The sequence below is a fragment of the Pavona decussata genome, unplaced genomic scaffold (genome assembly GCF_977016875.1).
Source record: "Pavona decussata unplaced genomic scaffold, jaPavDecu1.1 SCAFFOLD_602, whole genome shotgun sequence".
Taxonomy (NCBI): domain Eukaryota; kingdom Metazoa; phylum Cnidaria; class Anthozoa; order Scleractinia; family Agariciidae; genus Pavona; species Pavona decussata.
Window position 1 is genome coordinate 6,884,608 of NW_028145860.1, and position 17,163 is coordinate 6,901,770.

At 35.4% G+C, this 17,163-nt stretch overlaps 1 protein-coding gene and 1 long non-coding RNA gene across 3 annotated transcripts in view; both read right to left on the reverse strand.

Moving 5' to 3' along the window:
- LOC146449751 (beta-galactosidase-1-like protein 2) overlaps positions 1 to 4,806 on the reverse strand; it is a 60,410-nt gene extending 55,604 nt beyond the window's left edge. The window contains exon 1 of the mRNA XM_085101607.1: positions 4,253 to 4,806. Within this exon, the coding sequence (XP_084957733.1) occupies positions 4,253 to 4,548 (296 nt within the window). The 5' untranslated portion in view covers positions 4,549 to 4,806. The remainder of the gene's footprint in view (positions 1 to 4,252) is intronic.
- Positions 4,807 to 5,323: 517 nt separating this feature from the next.
- The window catches only part of LOC146449756 (uncharacterized), a 58,600-nt gene continuing 46,760 nt past the window's right edge, over positions 5,324 to 17,163 (reverse strand). Inside the window, exons 1-3 of one of the 2 annotated variants that reach the window (XR_014860644.1) lie at positions 15,382 to 15,516; positions 14,820 to 14,870; positions 5,324 to 7,580 (exon numbers count right to left, since the gene is read on the reverse strand). This is a non-coding gene — a long non-coding RNA (uncharacterized LOC146449756). Of the gene's footprint in view, positions 7,581 to 14,819; positions 14,871 to 15,381; positions 15,517 to 17,163 lie in introns of those variants that run through there. The other variant, XR_014860643.1, reaches the window with a different exon arrangement.

Sequence of the window (17,163 nt, forward strand, 5' to 3'; positions counted from 1 at the left end):
TGGGGGGAAAAACTGAAAAAAGGAGGGAGCAAGTGGTAAGGATAAAAGTGGGGTTATATCCTTTGCCCTTATATAAGCTAAATGGGAATCATATGGGTCCCCCTATATGTATATGTATATGGGAACTGAAATATGGGTTACCTATGGGAATATTTATTTTCAGTGACCCATAGATTTCCCATAGTTTGTGGGGGTAATTCCTGGATCAAATGGATTTGGTATGGGACTGACATGAAAAGGTCCCATAGCATTCCCATATCACATGTCAGTATGCCAAATACTATGGGTCACTATCAAATGGTATTGGTATGGGTGCAGACTGATACCATTCCCAAATCAGATGCTATGGAGAATGTATGGAACTTTACGAAATACGTAGCAATCCCATAGAACAGAGTCACAATCAAATGGTATTGGTATGGGTCTGACCCATACCATTCCCAAACCAGACGCTATGGGGGATGTATGGAACTTTACGAAATACGTAGCTGTTCCATAGCAATAGTCAATACAATGACAATGGAGCAGAGACAGTGAGCTTGTATGGGTTTGATATGGAAGGCAATAGCCCATGTCAAACCCATGTAAGAAACATACATGGACCATAGATTATCCCATATCATTTCCATACTTGGGTCATATATGTCCCATACCACAACCTTCTGTAAGGGTTGTAACGTAATAGCACTGCTCACTTATGATGTCACAGATTTTAAGCCCCTGCCATTACTCAGACAATCAAATTGCTCAAAGTGTTTTTGCTGGAAGAAATTTGTATGGGATGTGATACTAGTGAGCACTTAGTTGCGGCCTTTCACAACCGATCAGTACCCAAGAAGACTGAGAGTGTGCCTAGAATTCAAATTTGAAGAGGAAATCTAACTCTGTTTAACCCCAGCGCTAAACCTCTGGTGAAACTAGAAAGGTTTGGGAATGAGTGAACAACATTTTAGCCGCTTGCATGGAAATTTATAGTTTCAAAGATTTCCTCTTGATCGATCCATTTTGTAATACATCATACAAATAGGCCAAACTGCCTGGACATAGGGTGTGGGTAAAAACTGGATTGATTGATGAATAGAAACATTTTGTTTTATGCTTTTTGCTTTTAACCTCTTTAAATTACACTGCTGTAACACCAGAAACCATTGGCACAAAGATTTTGAGAAATAGAACAGGTAATGAACCTCATAACATAGATATAGTGGAAGCTGATAGCTTTCAGCATTTTAAATCTAAGCTTAAAATGTATTTAAATATTTGACTGTTAAGATCTTGATTTATGTATATTTATTTTTATTGAGGGAGTTTTCGCATAGGGCTAACCTCTAAACTTCCTTTTCTAGAAGTACTTTTCTTCTTAGTTTTTTATTTGTATATATAGTCTGCTTCTGGAATGTATGTATGTATGTATACATGCATGCATGCATGTATGTATGCATGCATGCATGCATGCATGCATGTATGTATGTATGTATGTATACACATGCATAAGTGACTGTTTGTTAACTATCTTGTTGTTCTTAACTGTAAAGTTTGTATTAATGCTTACAAAAATATACTCAGGCAAAACTGCAGATCGGAGAGGTAGAAGAGATGTGCATCATCCCGGTTAGTCTGCTCTGCTAATACACGAAAAAAATCTGGCATCTGGGATAGTGAAATTATCAATCATTTTCCAGATTATTAAACAAAGTTCACACAATATGTGCATCCCTTACATAGATTTTCTCTATAACATGCTCAGCTATCAATAATCATGCATTGGGATCTCCTTTTTTCTCTGTGCATAATCAGCATGCAAAGAAAGTCGCGTCCGATAGCCCGGGGCTAGTGGATTTTGCGATCAGGCTAGTGGATTCTGAGCAACACTTGCCCAACCGGCAAGTGAAGTTTTTTTTGGGAATTAAAATTACAAAATCACTGTGAACCAAAAGCTGTTTTTTAAGCTTATCTCACAGAGGGAAATCTTTTGAAAAAAGTTTCGCATTACATGTACATTTCATGCCCAACATAATGCATGAAATTTTTCCTTTGTAGTCTAGTCCACGCAATTCAAATAAAAATAATTTGAAATATTACTAACCCTTGCTAAATAAGAATTATTTCAGAGAAAGCTAGTTGTCTGTATTATACTTCATCATTCAATGAATGTACCAAAAAGGTTTTGATGCTGTACTCCGGTAAGAAAGTTATTCAGTTGCATTCATGGTTTTTGCATTGACATGTGCATTTCAATAAATTCTACACAGTATGTATTAAACAGTTGATGAAAATTTATCGATCACGTCCTATTGCTTTCCCATAAATTATCAGATGTAAATTGCAAAAGTGAAACAAATGTTTTTCCTTTGAAACCTTTATAGCTCTTTATGAAAGCTGACAGGATCTAAAAATGTTCATTTCACCAGAAATTTGCATAATTTTGTTTACAATGGCAGTGATGAGTGACATGGCAGTTTTCGCATGAAAACTGACAGCCTAACTAATTTTTTTTTCAGAAAACTAATCTACTTGATGTAATACTTTTGTATGAGAAGCGAAAATATGATGAAAGATGTCAAGTTTTCATGTATGCAAAAAGTTATGATTAGTAGTGAACTTTTCAGTTAATAAAAGTGCTCCTTTCAGTTGAAGGCATTTTCTGGCGGGAAATATAAGTTTTGGCAGCAAAATGCACGATCAAGTTCTGACTGCGCAGTTGCCGGCAGCTTTCCTCGTTGTTACGTTAGCGTGTCTGGTGGGAATTTGTTTAGTTTCAAACTAGTTTTTCTCAGAAGATGTGCGTAGATAATATTAATTTTCCTTTAAGATGTATGTTAGTCATCCGCGTGTTGCACATGCTGAGATTCATACATATACATCACTTGTTTCTGCATGAGACCTTACTTTTAGTATCTGGTTCATGTATGTTTTAATGATTAAAATGTAACGAGACTTTGAACAGGTAGGAAATACAGCTTCTAGTTAATGTACATGTAGAAATTTTCACTGACAAGAGGTTAACCAGTCAGTTAGATGTGTTATATTGTGTTCAGAAAAAGCAATTGCAAGTTTTTTGGAACTTCTTCCTGCTTGTTTCAACTTAATTCTTTACTCCATCATTTTATTACCAGTTGACATCTATAATAAAAGGAAGACAAAGACATTCACGACCAAAGATTAACAGTTAATCATTGTGTCCATGTGTTAAGTTTTTTACCAGGCCAACTAATAGTTCACACTTTTACCGTTAAGGTTTCGATAAATTATGGTGGATTATGAAGCAGCTAACTAATTAAATAGTCGTGTAATAAAAATATTAATAATTAATTTTTTTTCCACGCTAGTTAAAATTACTTTTAGGCTAATACATGCTAGCCACAGCTTGCCCCAAGGGCAAGCTGTAAAGCTGACTTTCTTTGCACCCTGATAATTCATTAAATTTAAGACCATCTTCTGAATAACTTGAATCAATGATACATATGGAAATGAAGACATATCTTTTGTTTATTATCGTTCAGTCACATGAAACTTTCTGGCCATGTTTATTGCTGTTTTCCCCTATCTTTGATGTTCAGAATCTGTCCCTTGCATGTAAAGCCTTTTAGCTGACTGCAATTCTTGTCTGAGTCATGTGGGGGGTCTAACATGACAAAATCTATTCTTAGTAAAAGTGCACAAAACTATTGAAGCATGATCATGTGGGTGTCCAATATCAGGTATCCAATTTGAACTTTCAACATCTATGTCATTCACACCTCAGTTACGTGATTGAATGAATTGCAAAGTTAAACATTTTCACTAAAAATAGTTTCTCTCAGAAGTCCTAAGCTTGATTAACTGGTAATCGGACCTCGGGTCATACAATTCAGGAGTAATCATGCTGATATTCTCAAAGCAGCCTTGAAATTACTTACATACATGCATATCTTTATTTGGTAAAGCAGGTTAGTAAGGTCACAGCCAGTGGCTGATGTGGACCTGCTATATACATAAAATGTGAAATTAAATGAAAAGTTACCATTTACAACAAAAGATGTGCATGTGTTAACTGTGGAGGCTATTAAAACACATAAACGACTTGCCCAATTACTCCCTTAAACATAACTATGACAAAATTCTCGAATCTAATTTGCTACCAGCAGCCATTGGTAGCCAATCAGATTCAATATTTTTGTTATAGTTATGATTAGTCCAGACAACATCTGGACTAAAGGGCATTGTTTATACTGGGCTGTTAATTACTTGTCCTGACGTTGACTTTACTCACGTTTCAACGGTGTTCAGTCCCATCGCTTTGAGTTTGAGTAATCTGTCTTTCCAATATTCAGGCACTAATCTGAAATAGTGGATTGCTCCACTGAGAATTCGAAGAGGCTTTCCACCGAGCAAGAAGTCTCTCTCGTTCATCTTCAAACTCGGCCATGTGACTATACTGTGTTTATATGAATGGGTGGTGTTTGATCTTCTGAGGAACCAATAGCCCATCAAACAAATGATAATGATGACAAGTAGAAAGAGCTTTTGTTTGCCAAGTGGCATACGCGGGAAAATTGTTCTGCTCATGTGGATCAACACTGCTATATAAAAACAGCACAATAATTACGGCCCTCGATCACCGCACGGATAAGCTGGAGACCATAAGCTATTCTTTGAATACGTGGACGGAAACAAACCGGTTTTAACCGAACTGTGAGAATGTGGAAATCTGGGGCAAGGTCATGAAGTAATCCAACGTGGTCATCTAGTTTCGTTTTGAGGGGAGGTACGTCATGTATGGGGCTGTATGGGGACATAACGTAAGTACTTCATGTATCCCCTATTATAGTGTCATAAGGTACTGCCGCTGACCGCATCAACAAACTTCGTAACTGAGTAAATCAAGGGACAATCGATATAAAAACGACTGCAAAGCAATTGTGCTTAGCACGACCATGTCCAAATGAAAAAAATCTCTTTTTCTTTAATCTTAAACGGGCAGTGTGGGCCAAATGGAAGCGTAGAAGAAATAATTTTTCTCCGCGAATGTATGCATGAAACTAGTTATCACCTACGCAGATGTCACTTTGTCACGCGAAAATGTGACTGAGCTCGACCTAATTGTTGCAAGCAATGTTAACGGATGACCGTGAGCCCAAAACACAGAAACAGCCTTGGCAGGTATTGGCAGGCCCCCAGAACGTGTCAATACCCTGAACATACAGGGAAGTTTAAAAAACTTGAAGAATTTGTAATCAACTTCGAAACTTCTAAGGAGATTTACACTTTGTTTGGTGAAATATCACAAGTGGGCTCCCGTAAGTACCATATACACTACTTTTAAAACACATAATACAACAACAACAACAACAACAATTTATTTACAGATTTAGATTATATAAAGGGCTTGTCCCGCAAATAGCCACAAAGCTAGTCGAGGCGGGACAAGACAAAAAAAAATTACAGCAAATTACAAACATTCTGGAAAAACGGAAAACTCGCAACTGCACGTGCTCGCTCAGGCGAGACTTGAAAGTGTACCACCGAGAAGTTAGATCGACAAAAGTATAGTCCTTCTGTTACACACGCACACGGTTATTTACCTAGTCTGTTTTGTGTTTGGTTAAGCAATCTGTACAACATACCGAAAAAACACAGGGAGAACCTGGAGAAGGCGACGTACTTGCGAAATGCACCAGCAAATTTGATTGCCTCATTCATGAGATGCTATTCATACGCAAACTGAAACCAGGACTGAACGTGCAAACTGATTCAATTCGCGCTAAAGTATTTGTTTAACCATCTATTAATATGTTAATTTTCAGCTCTAGCCTATTTATTTATCCGCGTTCACAAACTGATTTTTTCTCTTGATAATGGAGTCAAGATGATTCCGAAACGTCGAGCCTTAAATCTCTTTGTAATTTTTGCATGTCTTTGCTTCAGCAAATCCCTTTTAATTAAAATTTATGAAGAAAAAATAATGTTTACCAGAAATGCCAAGTAGGAAGCCAAGTTAACTTTCAGCAGTCTCTTATCTTCGACGCCATATAAGGAAGTACCGACACCTACAAAGACACTGACTCGATGAAACTTACGTGGATTGGAGTGTGGGAGGTGATGGTAATGCCTTAATGTACTGTACTCTTTTATCAGAGAACACACTTTTACCATAATTGGTTTATGTTACCTCTCTTATTGGAGGAAATACCCCCTCGTAAGTGATATACGTATTTGTATCTTAGTCGTGTTAGTACCCCATTGTAAGTAGTATTTATTGTTGCAGCAGAGTACTGTATTTTTTTTTGTATTGTAATGTAAGTAATTGTGTTGCATTAAAAAAAAAAAAAAAGGAAATACCCCCTCCCCCTCTCTCCCTCTAATAAGGACCCCACTTTAACTTTATTATTATTATTATTATTATTATTATTATTATTATTATTATTATTATTATTATTATGGGTTCGTTTACACCTTTAGTGTTTGGAACCAATGGCAGAATGAGAAATACAATACAAGTGTCAGCGGTTCTTAAAGCATCTTGCAGACAAGATAGCTCAGAAAGACACCGAGCCTTATCATGTTGTAATCACTTGGCTCAGGACACAGATCTCGTTTGAACTCTTAAGATCGGTACATGCATGCGTCAGAGGTTCGCGAATGCCATTTCGTAGCAAGATAGAGCAATCATTAGACTGACGTGAACTAAATGTCGCTAGTGCGGATATCTGAAATACGTGTCTGTATGCTTTTATGCTTTAAGGGCTTTTTATGGACACTTGTTTAGCCGTCATTAGTATAATTCGATTGTATGATCTTAATATCCCTGCATAATGAATTCTTTATTTTATAGAATTTTGAACTTTTATTATTAATTATATCTATTTGCTCTTCTTTTATGTAAGGTTAAGTTACTTCTATTTTTTAGAATTTGTGAATGAATAGTGTTTTGATGAATTAATTGGATTTTTTGTAACAACAGGTTTATTGTAAATAGGATTTTAATTGAGGTTTTGTAATAAAGATTTTATTATTATTATTATTATTATTATTATTATTATTAGTTATTATTTATTATCATGACATTTGTTTTTTTTCTTTTTCTTTACAAAAACATTGTTGCTTAAAAATATTATCTTTTTTTAATCGAAATGAAATGTGAATAGGTTTTCAATAGCTCTTTTTTATATACTTTTAACTTGTAAATAGCAATTTGTGTGGAATATTTTAATAAAGAATTTTCATATTTTTATATAATTATTATTATTATTATTATTATTATTATTATTATTATTATTATTATTTAAAATGCCTTTGTTTCATTAAGGGACCCTCTTGCAGGACACAGATCCTTAGTATTTACACATTCAGGTATTTAATATGGGAATGGGATTTCTGTAGGCCGCCATCAGTGCTTCTAGATCAGAAGAAGGCTCCACTCCACGCTGAGAGGTAACGGCTTTGTATAACTCAGCTACGCTGTCTTCCGCTGTCTGGTGCAATAATACATACCAGACGACAATCCTCACTGGCGTTTTCAACACTCTGCGACTTGGCTTCTGGGCACTTTCCCACAGAATGTCTAACTGAAATGCAAGCGGACTGTGCAGTGCATTTGACTGCTCATATCCACAAGTTGCATTAAAAATGTAGAAATTATAAGATTTTTGGTTAAAGAAAAAAGGAAATTGCCAAACCCACCAACTACTTTATGTTTTCTTCCCCTTATCAGCAATGTTTTATACATTTTTATTATCTTTTTTTTAGATAATTTTCTTTGACGATATCTTTTCAAATACTTGAGTGCCAATAAGTATTATTTCATGGTTTCAGGAACCTATCTTAATACTTTTCACAAAAATACAGGAGGTTCTTAGAATAAGTCTGAATTTTGAGAAAGTTGAGTTTTCGCTGTGCCACTTAGCTTGGCTCTTACAAATGGCATTGACAATGCCCTGATCAAGTGACTGTTATTTTAGTAATTTGACATACTCTGGTTTGATTTTACCATTTGTTTTAAGTATATTATGAGGTAGCTATCGCTGATCTTATTCTTATGTTCCTATGCTAAATATACGTTTGGCAGCAAGCATCTGAAAGAAAGGTCATTTCAGCTTCCTGAAAGGCCGTTGTAAATTTGAGGGTTTTAGGTTTCAAAGACATTCGCCTCAAAATCTCAACTATTATCGAGAATAAAAACATATCAACCTTTTTGTGGAGAAATTTTAAAGGAAATCAACATTTTGATCCGAATGAAGTGGTCAATTCTTAGGCAAACAGCCTCTTAACAAACACTCTTTGCAAGGACCTTCAGTGAAAAATACTCACATATCTTAGTTTTTGCCATTAGATATTATTGTTTAAAGAATATCTGTTTGTTCACCGCCAAGATTGTCAGAAATAAATGCTAAAATAATAATATAAATACATGCAAGAAAAACGTGTCAGTAGTTGGTAAAAGCTGAATTTAGCAATTATTGGTCGAGGCTTGGCAGGATTAACGGAGTTTTTGCGAGTCGGCAAACGGTGGACACGCTCAAATTGGCTTTTAGCTTTTACCAAGACAAACAGTTTGTTTGGTCTTCAGTCAAAAATTTGAAAAATACTGGAATTGGACTTTCTAATGATTATCCCAAAGAAATAGATGACATTCATGGAAAGTTATACCCGGTTCTGAAAAATGCTAAGCGAGAGAAACAACAAGCCTTCTTCAAGGTTGACAAATTAATAATAAATGGTCAAGTTTACAGAGGAAAGGAAACAGAAAATCTTCCCTACTACGGTGAAATAATGAGCAGTGCTCACGCAGATGGAGAGCTGTAGTGACTAAATGGGCGCCAGATGTTTGATTTCTGTATCTGTGTCTACTTTTTTTGTATTTTACTCAGTTCGTTTAATTAGTGTCGTACCATTCTCGCTTTTGTTAGTTGTACTTATTTTTAGGTGGAGTCTGTTCTATCAAGTGTTCGGGTTTAGCTGCATCTGTGAGGCATTTTTTTTCGTATCTGATTTGTTTTTGATCTTTCAACGTCCCCTGTTCTATGTTTTTGGATTTGCATTTACATTTACCACTTCGAATACTTCATTAGCACTTTTCCCTTTTTTTTCCTTCTTCTGCAGTCTCATTAGTGACACCTTTGGGATTATAAAATGACTGAGGCGCTCAAATTACTATCGCTAAATGTAAGGGGCATAAGTAACTTTAAAAAAAGAAGAACAATTTTTACTTGGTGCCGGAAACGCGCAGACATTTCTTTTCTGCAAGAAACCCATTCTACAGCAACAGCAGAAAATCAGTGGAAAAACGAATGGGGTGCAGAGCTCATTACTTGTCATGGCAGTTCAAATTCCTGTGGTGTTGCAATTCTAATTAAGAAAGATGTTGGTTGTACTATACACCAAAAAATTTTTGACCCTTTGGGACGCTACATTGTTCTAAAAGCTGAAATCAAAGATAAGATGTATGTGCTCATAAATGTATACGCGCCAAACAAGGATAAAGATATTGTTGCCTTCCTCAACAAACTACTTATTACAGCACAAAATGAGGATCTAGATTGTGAAAGTAACATCATTATTGGAGGCGATTTTAACTGCCCCCTAAATCCTGCAATTGATAAGAAAGGTGGCATTCTCATTGAACGAAAATCCGTGACATCCTGTATCGATTGCTTGAAAAGTGAACTTGATTTAGTAGATATTTGGAGAATTAAAAACCCAGATACTAAGAGCTTCACATGGAGTAAAAAATCTCCTCGAATCTTTTGTCGTCTCGACTATTGGTTAATTTCGAATAACTTAACCGATTCGGTACAACTGACGGATATAATTCCAGCAATTAGAACAGATCATGATGCGATCTTTTTAGAGATTGGCGGAAATCTTGATCATGTGGGTAGAGGACCAAGTTACTGGAAGTTGAATTGCTCTTTACTAGACGATGAAGAATATATTAACAGTACAACCGAAATGATTCCAGTGTGGATTGCAGAAGGACGGGAAGAACTTTCCGACGATCGGTGTGTGTGGGACTGGGTTAAATATAATATACGAGCTCATGCTATCCGTCACTCCAGTAGAAAGGCAAAGCAAAAAAAGGAAACGGAAACAAAACTCCAAAATGAACTAAACGTAACAAAGCAAGCTTTCGCAAGCAACCCTAGTGATTCTAATGCTACTTTGTTTGATGTTGCTCAGAAAGAACTAGAATATTTTTATGAAGAAAAAACCAAAGGAATCATTGTACGCGCACGTGCTAGATGGCACGAATACGGCGAGAAGAGTACAAAGTACTTCTTAAATTTAGAAAAGAGAAATCACGTCAAGAAGCACATACGTAAATTGTATGTAAGCGACGAAATTAAAACAAATCCACTCTGCATACTAAATGAGGTAGAACAATTTTACTGCGACTTGTACAAAAGTAAAAACAATCGTCCGGATATTGAAAATGAAATCGATTCCTTTTTAAATAATCTAAATATACCCAAACTCTCTGAAGAACAGAAAATCTCCTGTGAAGGTAAAATCACTTCAGAGGAATGTTTTCGTCTTCTTGATACCTTTCAAACTAACAAATCTCCAGGAAACGATGGAATTCCAATTGAATTTTATGAAAAATTCTGGCCTTTAATCAATGATTGCTTCATAAGGTGTGCAAATGAATGTTTTGAGAAAGGGGAGTTGTCCCATTCTCAAAAGCATGCGATTATCACGCTTATTGAGAAAAAAGGAAAAGATCGTTCTCTTATTGAAAACTGGCGCCCCATTTCTCTTGTGAACGTTGATGCAAAAATATTGTCTAAGGTAATTGCATCGAGATTAAAAAATGTTTTGCCTTATATCATTCATCATAATCAAACAGGGTATATTAAAGATCGTTTCATAGGTGACACCATCCGTTCCATCTATGACATTATGGATTGGACTGCCAACGAAAATATTCCCGGCTTAATGATCTTCATTGATTTCCAAAAGGCATTTGATAGCATTGAATGGGATTTCCTTTTTAAATGTATTGAAGCCTTCAATTTTGGTTCTGATTTTCTTCGCTGGGTAAAACTGTTCTACAACAACGTACAAAGCTGTATTATGAACAACGGCATAATTTCAAAATCCTTTCAACTTGAGCGAGGTGTCAGACAGGGTGATCCTCTTTCTCCCTATCTTTTCATTGTAGCGGTGGAAACGCTAGCTATTGCCATTCGTCAAAATCCAGCTATAAAGGGTATTACCATTGGGAAAGAAGAGACAAAATTGTTACAATACGCAGATGACACAACAGCAGTACTCGCTGACACCAACTCAGCCACGGTACTTTTTCAACTGCTGGATTTATTCAAAAATATCTCAGGACTCAAGATCAATAGCACAAAAACCGAGGGTTTGTGGATTGGCTCTTCTAAAGGAAATAAAGCAAAACCGTTAGGCATTAAATGGCCAAATGAGCCGATAAAAGCCCTGGGGGTGTATTTCACGTATGATCCAAAATTACTGAAAGAAAAGAATTTTATTGAGCGATTAGATAGCATTAAAAAACTTATTAATATTTGGTCCTCAAGAGGTTTATCTGTCTATGGTAAGGTGACAATAATCAAATCCTTCCTTGTTCCAAAGTTTGTTTATGTGTGCTCGGTACTGCCTACACCTAACGAATTAGTGAAACAATTGAATCAACTGTTATTTAAATTCCTTTGGAATGGCACGGATAAGGTAACACGCGTTTCGGTAATAAATGAATACGAGGAAGGTGGATTAAAAATGATCAATTTAGATTGCATGATAAAGTCCTTAAGGCTGGCATGGTTAAAGCGTATTTTTGAAGGTCAGAATGGAACGTGGAAAACCTACCTACAGCACTTGCTAGAACCGATGGGAGGTTTTTTCTTCTTAAATTGTAACTATGATATTAAGGATTACAAAATCTCTTCTAAGTTTTATTGTGAACTACTTTCTTGGTGGTCAGATTTTCGTGACTCTTTTGCCTCTCAGAGGGACTGGCAAAATGTTATTTGGAATAATAAAGAAATTCGCATTGACAAAAGACCAGTTTTCTACAAAAATTATTTCATGGCAGGATTGATCTTTACTCAAGATCTACTTTTCAGTTTAAATATAGAAGACTCTTTTTGCCACTGGTCGCATAAGATTTCCAAAACTAACTTTTTGCAATGGGCTGGCCTTCGACATTCAATACCTTCTTCTTTAAAAATTACTTCTCCCTGTCCATCTACAGCCTCTCCATTATTTTCAATTGATGACAACATCTTTGATGTCACAAAAAAGAAATCAAAGGACTATTACTCATTACTTGCATGCAAAAAAGCACAGCCTCCTAATATCGTTCGTAAATTGCAGAATGATTTTAATTTTTCGTTTGATCAGCTGAGAGAAATCTTCACTCTGCCACATTCTGTTGTGCTTGAATCATACGTAAAAGGTTTTCAGTTCAAAGTGATCAACTCTATTTTATACACAAATTCTAAATTATATAAAATAGGCTTCAAAACGGATGATCTGTGCTCGTTTTGCAAGGCAGAATCTGAAACCTTACACCACCTTTTGTATCAGTGTCCCTTTGTTAGACAGTTTTGGAATGATTTTCAAGATTACTGGCACCAACTCTCAAATCAGCAAATTCGTCTTACTCTTCAAGATGTTTTATTTGGAATTATAACTAAACCATGCCCTTTACTTAACCTACTGAATTATTTTATAATAATTGGGAAACTGTTTCTATGGGACTGCAGAAGAACCCAGATTCGACCCAAAATCCAAGGATTTCAAAGTAAAATAGTCATAAAATATGAAACCGAAAGAAAGATCAATAACACAAAATTCTTTAAGAAAAAGTGGGTACTATCCCCAGTTTAATGTGAAGAATTACATTACACATAAACTTTTGTGTGGTATTTTCATTCATAAGTGCAACTGTAACCTATTGTAAGTCTCTTTTTTTTTTTCTTACTTCGTTAGTAACAACTTTTAATTTAATTTTAATATTGCAACTATTGTGTAACTGTATATTGTAAGTGTTAGTAGAAGTATTTAAGTATTGTTTCTATTATGATAGTATTAGTAGTAAATTTGAGTGAATTGTAATTCGTTGTAAGTCTAAAAAATAGTCATACCTTGTCAGTAGAAGAATTTAATTTAATATTGTAACTATTATTATTATTATTATAATTATTATTATTATTATTACTTTTTTGTAATTTAGGTTAGTATCTTAAGTTGGTATGGTTAGTATTGTAAGTAAAGTTTAGTATTCTATAGTTAATAATAACAAAAAAAAAAAAACAAAAAAAACAAAAAAAAAAAAAAAACGTGTCAGTAGTTTATACCAACCAATGGTGTTGTGAGACTTTTGTTTGACTATCTTAGGTAAGAAAAGAATTATCTTCATTGAAGCAAAATGGGACGAAATTAGAAAATAAAACTCCAAGGGAAATAATGAACATGGACCAAAAATCTGAGCTCAAAAGACTGCTCTCAAGTTAGCAGTATTGAGTTAAATGGTGTGTCACTGCAAGACAAAGAAATATGTTGCAAAATAGCAAACCAGCAAAACCAGAAGAATTAATTGCCTGTGCCTGTTTGGAGAATAAACAGTCCTTTTATTCCACTGCTGATTTTTTGGTTCATTTTAAGGCGTTAAGCGAGCAAAAAGTTTCACTTCAACAGGAAAAATCCAACATTTTGTCATGCTAAATAATGGCAATTGAACTGAGTGGAGTGCAATTATTTGTTCTGAAATCATAGGATTGATCACATACCACAATTTCAGACCAAAATTGACCCTACAAAGGAGGCATTAATTTGAAGGAGACATTTACTCAACTGATCTTGGATATAAAAACAGGACAACACTTTCAATGTCCGGATTAGTTATGTTTTTTATGTCGTACGTGATTTGTTTGTGTCTATATCGTAATAACACCGATTTTCATTTCAGCAAGGAGGATTCTATTTTGAATCCGCAGTTCAACCTACCACAGTGACATGTTTCAATTGTTAATTTGTTGTATGTTTCTAGTCAATTTTCAAATCTAGACTGGAATTTAATGGAAGGAAAGGGGGTGTAAAACAAAAAACCTTCCTTTTATTGGACAAGTAAGGATTTTTTATTTGGAACTGCAAAGTAAGAGTTGGATGACAGCAATGTTATTACCAAAAAGAGAATTACAGTTTTTGCTCTGTGGGACATGTTTTGACAGATTTCTGTCATTATCTCTTTGTAACTAACATCTAGATCCAAACAACTGTCATGTGCAGAATGAATAAAGGCTATCGAGCTGCTAATTTGTGACCATTTGATTGTTAGATGAGTTTTCTTTAGTCTTTAGTATCATACCTGAACTGAGCAAAATGAAACAATGGTTATTAAAAAAAACTGACGAGATCAAAATTCTTGATTATAGCTACCATCAGCAATGATTTTGGAACAAGGATTAAAGAATAGTGCCTGTGAGTAATGTGCAGCAGATGTCATTACCTGTACTCAGAATAATTTTTTTGTATCATGTATCTCACAACTGTTGTCTTTTCCTTATCCAAAAGATTTTTTTAGAAAACTTAACAAAACTTCCACCTTCACTAATAATTACTCCCAAAATTTAACAGATAGGACAATCACTTGTAAAATTACAGACTGAACTTGACTTCAGTCAATCCTTTTCATACAATTGTTCATTGTTACAAGAACATTGGAGCAAGTTCAAGTTTGCTTGAGAGCATGACAGCCACAAGAGAGCACAGGAAAAATTCACAATACACAGAAGTGATGTCTTCATCAACACTGAGTCACTTTTCACTATTTAAGTTTTCAACACCTCTCTCCTCTTTCTTACTGGACTTACCACAGGTGAGGATTTCTTCCATGTTGGTAACTCAGGTTTACCATTTGTACTCTGAAAGAAGACAAAATTCCATCAATAATTTTTCCCTTACAATATTCTTTCAAGGTGTTATCATTCAAAGGAAAGCTACAAAGGTACACCTTCCTGTCCTATTCAACAATCAATGCTAAACCAAATGGGTGGGAGGGAGGCTAGCAAGTTGTAATGATTTGCAATTTTTTATTTCAATGCCTCATCCTGTACCCCAAGTGGTGATCAAACCAGGTTATATCCCCTTGTTTAACTAGAACACATACCCCAGTTATACCCTCTCTCTTACAGTCTAACTGTGTATTTGTTGTAAATGTGAATGTCTATTCATTTGTAAAAAATAAATCACAACTGTTACAAATTCCTCAAGAATAACTAAGTATACAATAAAAACAAACTACCCCGGTATTTTTTATACTCTATAAAAACTAACAGTTAACTAATATCTTCATCAAACAACCAATAATTTATAATTTATTTATATTAAGAAACCAATCTATTAAAATAACTTCTTATAATGTTCAGTATTTACCCTAGACACTTGGCTTCCCTGATATCAAAGCCATTTAGATGATTCTTTTATTGCTGGCAATTTAAAAAGGAATATAGTGGATGGTGTGTGTTCTTCTTAATTTTATTAAAAAGCTTATTAAATGGTGGCATTTTTCTAATACAGTCAACTCTCACATTGCGAGCACTTCTTGTAAGCAACCACTTCATAAACAACTGTTTTGTCTCTAAGTTAAAAACTGTTTCAAGAGCTCTCTTGTAAGCGACCACCACTCAAAGTTCTTAAGGGACCGCAACCACTTTCTAGGCCATAAATAACACATATTCTTTTGTTTCCAGTGTCCGGTAAGTGACCATCCAACATAATCACATATGATCATAAGTAAATCATTACTCAGAAGGGACAAAAGTTCAATTTTTAATGACACTACCCCGTACTGCTGACAGATAATAACAGTTTACAGACAGAGGAGATGGAGGATGGCGCAGTGGTGAGAGCGCTCATCTTCCACCAATGTGGCCCGGGTTCGATTCCCGGACTCGGCGTCATATGTGGGTTGAGTTTGTTGTTGGTTCTCGTCCCTGCTCCGAGGGTTTTTCTCCGGGTACTCCGGTTTTCCTCCCTCCACAAAAAGCAACATTTCCAAATTCCAATTCGACCTGGAAACAGTGGAGAGAAGAGCCACCCCGCGGATTCCACTGAAATTCCTATAGACCTTCATTCAGGTAAACAGGAATTGTTAGAGTGATCTGTTCCAAAATGTTATACAAAGTTTCATCAGAAGAATGAATACATGTGAAAAAATCAAATAAATTAGTTTCTATTTGCCTAATTTCAGCTGCTAACATAATATTTTTATGTAATTAAATAATCAATCCAGTATGACGCTTATTTTGTCGATCTTTCCCGTAAGCAACCACTTTCTTGTGCCCCAAGGGTTGTTGCTTAGGAGAGAGTTGACTGTCATTTGTGGATGTTGACTGGCTCTAAAATAAAATGCCTTTTAAAACGCTGCCTGAGTAAGCACTGGATAATATTTAAGTCTGCCATGCTTATTGCTAGCACCATACACTGGAGGTGCATAACTGATCTTAGGGAGTACAAGAGCTTTAAACAGATTCTCTATTTGTACTCGTGTATAACCCCCATTCCTCAGAACTTTTGTTGTACATGGGATGTGAATTTTCAGTCACTGTAGTGTCACTCCTAATTTATCATGTTCTTCCATGCCATGTATTGCAGGCTATTCTGCAGTAGTTCATCTTGTTGCGTTTAATACACAAAGTGATCCAACATTTGAATGGACAGTCACTTTAGAATTTTATACACAGACTGAAAAAGTTAAACCATGCAGCATAATAAACAGCAACAAAGGTAAGTGCTTCTCAGTAGCTGTTATTTAAATGGGCGCACTTAAGGATTTGTCAACAATCTCAAAAGTTAGAATCACTTGACATTATGCAAGAAACAGTACCAAAGGAATGTTTGCTCAGTACATGTAGCTGTGGTCTAGATAAAAGCATGTAGCTGTAATTTTAATGGGTCCACTTTATGATTTCCACAGATTTGAGAACCACCTTGTACAGATTAGCAAATAAATAGCTAAATTATATGGGAAAGTACTACTTGCCCGGTTTTGCGTGAAAAGTCACACTAACCCTAATCCCCATGCTCCGAGAAAGGAAGACGTTTTCAACCAACAGATCTGTCTGCAGTGCAGTAAGGGACTACTGAATTGCCACATTATACAAATTCTGGACAGAACTATGCTTGTTTTTTTTTTTTGTTGGGAATAAACAACAG